General features: G+C 32.1%; 1 protein-coding gene across 1 annotated transcript; it reads right to left on the minus strand.

Moving 5' to 3' along the window:
* Positions 1-2,395: 2,395 nt before the first annotated feature.
* LOC109209317 lies at positions 2,396-5,355 on the minus strand. Its single transcript, XM_019372567.1, has 3 exons — positions 4,573-5,355; positions 3,617-3,802; positions 2,396-3,168 (listed from the first exon to the last, which is right to left on the minus strand). Exons 1-3 carry the CDS (start codon positions 5,017-5,019, stop codon positions 2,890-2,892), a joined length of 912 nt encoding a protein of 303 aa, XP_019228112.1. The 5' UTR covers positions 5,020-5,355; the 3' UTR covers positions 2,396-2,889.
* Positions 5,356-8,139: the final 2,784 nt, after the last annotated feature.

The following is an 8,139-nucleotide window of genomic DNA, read 5'->3' on the forward strand; positions in this document are numbered from 1 at the left end:
ATATTGGTAGAAGTAATAATGACTGTGATTATCTAACTGTTACAAGTCATTGGATAGATGAGGAGTGGATAATGCAAAAACGCATTATTGCTTATAGAATAATTAATTCACGTCACACAGGTAAGTTTATTGCTAACACTGTTGCAGATATTTGTAGATATTTTTGCATTAGAGATAAAATAATGGCAATTTCTATGGATAATGCTTCTAGTAACACTAATGCTATAGGCATACTTACAACAACACTAAATCCTGCATTTAGTAATGATATATTTAAATTTTTCAAAAGGAGGGCCCCAATGACCGTTGCCAACGGTCATATTGCACAAATAGCCTATTTTTTTTTTTTTTTTCTTTTTTCAATTTACAAAACTAACCTTCTCTAAAACTATAAATACTCCCCCCCCCATCTTCTTCATTTCTTCACTCAATACTCATTTCTCAATCTAAATTTCTCTCATTCTCTCAATCTCCAATTTTCAAGACTTCAAGTCTCAATCTCAAATCTCAAGTTAAATCATGCCTCGTTCGGAAAGAGTGCGCTCATTTGTTTGGCAACACTTTGAGGTGCTAGAAGAAAATGAAGAAGGTCAAATATTAAAGTGCAAGAACTGTGGTGGAGTCTTAAATTTTCGTTCACGGTCTGGCACAGGGCAGTTTAAGGAGCCATATAAAGTATTGTCTTGAGCGTCATCCGGAAATTCGTATTTAAGATTTTTCGACAATTTGTGTTATTTTAAAATTATTAGAGGTATTTATGCTTAATGTTTTACTTTGTTATTAATTTATTATGCATGATAATTTAGTTTTACTATTGTTTTGTTATTTTACTTTTTAAATGCAAACTTTAATATATAATTATGCATACATACTATACATATTATATATACTATATATATATTTATATAACCATGTATAAGCAATTTATATTAGTATATACATATATGGTTTACAAGAAATTGCCTTAAATAAAAAAAATTTAAAAAAAATAGCCCAGAAAGAAAAAGTCCGTTAGGCCCGTGTGGGCCCGTGGGCTTGGCCCATTTAGCCTGGTACCATGTGGGCTTAGGCCCGTTGTGGGCCGGTTCCACCCGTTGAGGCCGTGAAGCCCGAGACCGTTAGGCCCGGGACCGCCAAAGACCAATCCGTCTGAGCCCGGGCCCGTTTGGCTCGGGCCCGTTTGGCTCATTTAGGCCCGGGCCCGACCCAGAATACAGCATTAGCTTTATACACAATTCTAAGCGCGTGAAACCCTCAAAATTAAGGTTTTTTTCTCTTTCTTTTAAATTTAACTTTATTTTATGTGGGCCCCATTATATTTTATTTTCCACACATTAATTTCACTTTCTTCCCAAAATATTCCATCTTCACCAAACCTCTTCTTCACCACATCTAATTCAAACGAAATTCACATTTTTAAATTTTAATCAGTTACAACAATGAACAATTCGATCCAAGCAGCCATGAATTTCTAGTTGGAACAGCTTGGGTGATTTAGGCTACGACTCAAAACACGCAAACAGAAATCACAAATTCTCAACTTAGCTGCTTCAAATATTCGAATAAAGAATTTATCTACATCTGTCCTTCGTTACCTTTCTTAAAATTTTGTAATTGGTTCTACGCTGGTGAAAATATTCAATTAAGTGGGTTAGGACGATTTTTTATTTGGTTTTGAGCAAGAAAAAAAAAAGTGGAGGGGATTTGGACGGCGACGGTAACCAAATAATTGGGGTTGGCAGATCTCTTTGGGTAGGGAAAGTTAATACAAACTTAGCCTCTCTTTTTCTTTTCTTCTTAACAAAACCACCTCAACCCACCATGAAACCACCATAGAGGTAAGGAAATCATATTTTTTACATCTGATCTTGATTGAGTTTAGCAAAAAAGGCAGAGATGTCGCCCCCTTGTCTGTTCTCATTGCAGTAGAAAGAAAACAAAAAAAAATGTTCTACATTGCATAGATTTCTCCATTTTGACAATGGAGGTCGCATAATGAGCTTTGACAATGGAGGACATGACTGATGCAGAATAAGATGAAAGGGAGGGGGAAGGGAGAGGGGGGAGGGGTAGTGCTGGTCTTTACAAAAGTAAAGGAAGAAGGTTTCTATTTCATCTTTAATGTATTTTTTCTTTTAAGCTATGTGTCAATTTTTTATTCCAATTGACACGTGTCGTTTTTTAATTGGCTCATTTGACATGTCATTGGCAAGTGTAGCTCACGCATGGAGTCTTCAGCACTCGGGTGTTTACTTGATACACTTAATAAACACTTGAAGTGTCTAAATGGTAAATGGATCAGTTGGGGTGTTCAGTTGGTCGTTAAGGACAACTTGAAGGGGCCGTTTATGTATTTCGCCTATAATTAAGGGAGCCTCTGTTGTTAAAAATTTGTGGATAAGTAGAATTAAACTCTAGAACTCTTCTATCTTAACACTCCACTAAACAATCAAACAATGGCTCTCCTTGTCTAAATAATTGATGATAAATATATCATTTATTGATCTCTTATGTGATATTAACAACACTCAGCGCAAAATCCTACATACGCCATGCCCCTGTTCAAAGCAGTGTGGCGCCCAGAACCTCCAAATCCTGATCCAAGATTCATGTTGCTTTATTGGCCACAGATTTGGCAACCCAGGTTCACAATTGCAAAACAACTGCTGTGGAGTAGCTTGTCACCATGCTCACTAACTTTTCAGAGTTCCTGCACCTTAGGAAGGACTCTGTACCAATTTACCCATATCCTCTTGCTTCAAGCTGTAAAAAATTATTCTGAAACAATTGACAAGGATATATCAGAAGAAAAGAACCAACATTGTCCTATTACGCAGTATCTAGCAACTTGGTAACTATATCTTGGAGAATGGACTGGATGTTGCAATCTCAATCGAATGCACAGGAATCCTGCTTGAATTTTATTTCCTTTGTGCTTTTTGAGCTGATGAGCAAGGAACAAGAGATGTGTTTCCGATGCTTTGTCTTCACCAGCTTGCCAACTAAATAACCTTTTGACAGGATTTCAAAGTCTAATTTCAATGGAACCCCGTCACTGCCATCTGATTTTACTAAGGCTATCCCAGCTCCATATAGGGGGACTCTACACCCATCCAGGTTCACAGACATACTGCGCTGGCTCTTTTTTGGTTGATAATATTCGTCCAACTGCATCCATAAGTTGTAAATCAGGAGAAAACATCAGGTAAAGGAAAATTCTGTCAAAATGTTGTTTAAAGAACATGAACACTGGCACTATACAAAACCAAAAATTGGGTAACATATGATTGATATTTTTTTCCCAGTCATCCATTATGTCGAGGTTTGATCCTCTAAATAATATAATATTTCTTCATCGATAATGAGAAAGGGAGCCTAAGCGTAACTGGTAAAGTTGCTGCAATGTGACCAGGTGCTCACGGGTTCGAGCCGTGGAAACAGCCTCTTGCAGAAATATGCAGGGTAAGACTGCGTATAATAGACCATTGTGGTCCGGCACTCCCCGGACCGCACGCATAGCGGGAATTTAATGCACCGGGCTGCCCTTCTTCATGGATAATGCAGGTTTATCTGTCAGTATTAAAATTCTATTGACTTCATCAAAGATATCACTCACCTGGCCAGTTGCAACTGTGATTTCTGAAAAGAAAAGATTGACAGGGTTGGAGCTGACATGAATTCCAAAAAATGTAGCAGGGTTATGTATGACCATGGTCACAGAACAGTTAACTGTAAGCAACTTGGTCGGAACACCTGTGCGGTCTGACCCTTGTCCAAAATAGAAGTTATGTACCCTGAAGGCCTAGCAGAAAATCCACTTTACATGAATAAAAGTTATTCAAATATTATACTAAAATGCAGCGGATTGTAGCTTTTATGAGCAATCACCAGATTTCATCCATGTAGTATCAACATAGTGCAACCTCGAAATAAAATGATCAAGAATTTCTGAGAGAAACTCAGTCCTTAAAATATCAAGGAAAGATCTAAGCATGACTGTTGTCCTTGAAGGATTAAACATGCTAAACTAGGACCAGTGGCACAGGCGGGATTTATGCTAAGGGGGTTTAAAAAGAAAAGTTGAAAAAAATTGTAGCTGGTGGAAATTGAACCAATGATATTACAAAAATTTTGAACCCCCTTGGCCACTAAGCAATGCTTTTGGGATATTTCAAGGGGATTTAAAACATAATATATAGAAGTAAAAAATAAATTTTGCCTTATATATAGTGTAATTTTTCGGCGCAAGGGGTTTGGGTGAATCCCCTTCCGCCCCCTAAATCCGCACTTGACTAGGACATTATGCTGCCAGTTTGAGGAAATCAGCTTATATCGTGCACAAGGTTCTTAAAAATCAAGTTCCACAGCTTTTGTGACCATCAAAGGGAATATTGAGAACTAATAGGATTGTGCAGGAGCAACTTATAATTCACAACTCTATATATATATATATATATATATATATATATATATATATATATATATATATATATATATATAACAAGTTCTAGACAATAAACAGACTCTTAATTCAATTAATGAAAAATGTAGCATGATTTTTTAGAAGAATACCTTCATAGTGATGTGAGGTTGGTAAGGTCTACTAGCTCCCCACAAAATGAAGCAAAAGAAAGCAAAAAAAGCTCCAAAAGCCATGAGAGCAATCAAAAATAGGCAGCGTCTTGAATAGGGTTGATTCATATGATCATAATCAAGATCCTCTTCAATCACAGCACATTCTTGCCACCCTTTCCCACTTCTTCTACGATTGTAACCCCTGGCCCATCGCCAATTCCCCGAAAGGCGGCTAGAGGAAGAGTCCCTAGATGAATAAGAAGGGGAATCAATGGGGCTGTGATACGCAGGAGTATTTTGCATGGAGGACGATGACTTATCAGCATCATCGTGGGAATCACGTGATGGGCTCTGTACATAGTAAACTGGCAGTTTTGGAGATGTAAGAGACGATGATGTTGCTGTGCTTGCATTATCAGATTCATCCCTGCTGTTCATCATCATCTTCTTCCAAGATTTACAATCAGAAAACTCACATGCCAAACACTGATGCCACAAAAAATCCCCTTTTTTTCAGTAGCTAAGGGAACTTTTGTATTGTAGTAGTTAGTTTAAAGATTTTGTCCTTTTTCCTGTTGCGAGATTATTTATTAAAAGCACAATTTTTGGTTGGTTTTCACAGACAGATGTATGCTGTTCTGTTTCATCATAATGATGATTACTGGAATCTGTTTACAATGTATCTCTAGGTTTTATGGCTTTTTCTTGCCTCCAACATAAACTTCGGTATTTAAAGCAATTTTAAGGTTGCCTTTTAAAAAGCACTATATATAAAAGGAAAGAGACAGTTACTTAGGTGTAACACCTCGTAACGTCCGAAGAGGAGGAGACTAGACTTGGTACAATAAACTGTGTTTATTCGTCTAGAGGACCCTTTTGGCAGTTTCAGAAATCCCGAGTCCTTGCCATATTAACAGCTCCACTTTATGCGTATGGAACTCTGCAAATCTATATCTATATATTATTAAAAGGAGAGGAAAACTTAAGCCAAGTGGCAGCCTAAAAAAATGCCACATGGAATAATTGGTTACTAATTAGTTATTTAGTTTATAATTAGTTATTGGTTACTTATTATTGAATTTAAATACATATCAAAAAAGAAAATAATAAAATACAATAAAAAAACTACCATATATATTAATTGGTTACTTTATTTGGATTAATAAATATAGATATCTTATAATTAAATATAATAAAAAACGAAAAAAAAATATATAAAAAATAACTACCCATTCCAATTGGGTGGGAGTAGTTTCAAGTTTGAGTTTTTAAATTATTTTTAAATAAAAAACGAAATTAAAAAAAATAATGAATTACCAATTCAAATTGGGGTTTTAAAATTATTTTAAAATAAAAAAATGAAAAATATTACCAATTCAAATTGGGGAGTAGTTTCAAATTGGAGTTTTAAAATTATTTTAAAATAAAAAAAATGAAAAATCTATTTATATATAATATACATATAAAAAACGAAAATGATAAAATAAAATAAAAAGCTAACATATATATATATATATATCGAGAGAGAGATCTTCTATTTATATGGAAGTTGACTTAGCCACCAAGCAATGAACCTAGAATCTCTCTAAATTATAGAGCATTCACCATAAAATAACAATTCTATTGAAATAACAAGATGAACTTAATTTTAAAACAAAAATTAACATGATTAATAGTAGTCATTGCAAATACTTAAGAAAAAAGGTCATCAAAGTAATGCTTACTAGTTTAATAGGTCAACTAGTGAGTCGTAACCGCGACGGGTATCGCGCAATGCGCCGGATCCGAGTATTAAAAAATATTTGTCACTTTTGATGTAATTTTTTTGCCACGTTACCTTTGAACGTATGTCGACAATTATCTATGCATTAATCCTTAAATTTATATAAATAATGAATAGGATATTGTTGAAATTTTCTAATGTATAAGGTGAAAATCTCTATTAATTTAAGGGCACATTATCATGTAGTCAATATAATTTTGTCGTTCATGATAATTTTATTTATTATATTTCTAATATTTAGTATGAATTATATTGTTAATAGAAATTTGACACGCTATGTCATTATAGAATTCACAGGTTCTCTATGCTCATCCTCATTATTATATATATAAGGATACTGATGAGATCTCATTGTGACTCCTCCCTTATTATCATATTTAGTATTATAATATTTATATTATATATTTATTTATATATAAATAGATTTTTTGGTTCTTTTTTTAAAAATGATTTTAAACTCCATTTGAACGACTCCCGCAAATTTGAATTAGTAATTCATTATTTTATTTAATTGTTGTTTATTTGATTTAAAATTATTTACAAATGACCAACTTGAAACCTTCCCGATTTGAAATGCGGTAGTTTTTCTTCATCTTTTTTCGTTTTTTTATTGGTAACCTTTTTTTTTTGGTTTTTTATTTTAAAATAATTTAAAATAATCAAACCTTGAAAAACTACTCCCACCCAATTTGACTGGGACAGTTATTTTTTTATATTTTATTTTTCCTTGTGCTTTTTCATCATATTTATTATACGATATATATATATATATAGCGTATAGAGTATATAAGTATAAGTAACTATATATAATCGTGATAAATGTAATCAATTACGATATATGTAGGCTTTTATTTAGTTTGTGAGTGTAGTGTTTGTTAATATGTGTATATTATAATTAAATAGGATTTCTTCATTGTTTGTGTTTATTTCAAAATAATTTTTAAAACTCCAATTTGAAACACTGCCCAAATTTGAAGTGTAATTCTCATTATTTTGTGGTTTATTTTATTTTTTTTTTTTAAAACTGCCCAACTCTGAAACTTGCTTCCCAATTTGAATGGGTAGTTTTCTTCTCTCATTTTTCCGTTTTTTTTAGGTAATTTTTTTTTTGCTTTTTATTTTAAAATAATTTCTATAAACTCAACTGTGACAACCAGACTAATCCCACGAAATTTAAATGGGTAGTTATTTTTTATATTATTTAATTTTTTCATTTTTATTATATTTAATTATAAGATATCTATATTTATTAATCCAAATAAAGTAACTAACTAATACATATATATAATATATATAATATATATATATATATATATATATATATATATATATATATATATATATATATATATGGTAGTTTTTTTATTTTATTTTTATTATTTTCATTTTTTATATGTATAATATAAATAGATTTTTCGTTTTTTTAAATTTAAAATAATTTTAAAACTCCAATTTGAAACTATTCCCCAATTTGAACTGGAAATTCATTATTTTTTTAATTTTGTTTTTTATTTTTAAAATTATTTTAAAACTCCAACTTGAAACTACTTCTCGATTTGAATGGGCAATTTTTCTTCTCTTTTTTCCTTGTTTTTTATAGGTTAATTCTTCTTTTTGATTTTTATTTTAAAATAATTTAAAAAACTCAAACTTTACTCCACCCAATTTGAATGGGCAGTTATTTTTTTATATATTTTATTTTTGTTGTTTTTTATTATATTTTAATTATAAGATATCTATATTTACTAAATCAACAAAAGTAACCATTAATTATATATATA

This window comes from Nicotiana attenuata, unplaced genomic scaffold (assembly GCF_001879085.1).
Source record: "Nicotiana attenuata strain UT unplaced genomic scaffold, NIATTr2, whole genome shotgun sequence".
NCBI classification, from domain to species: Eukaryota; Viridiplantae; Streptophyta; class Magnoliopsida; order Solanales; family Solanaceae; genus Nicotiana; species Nicotiana attenuata.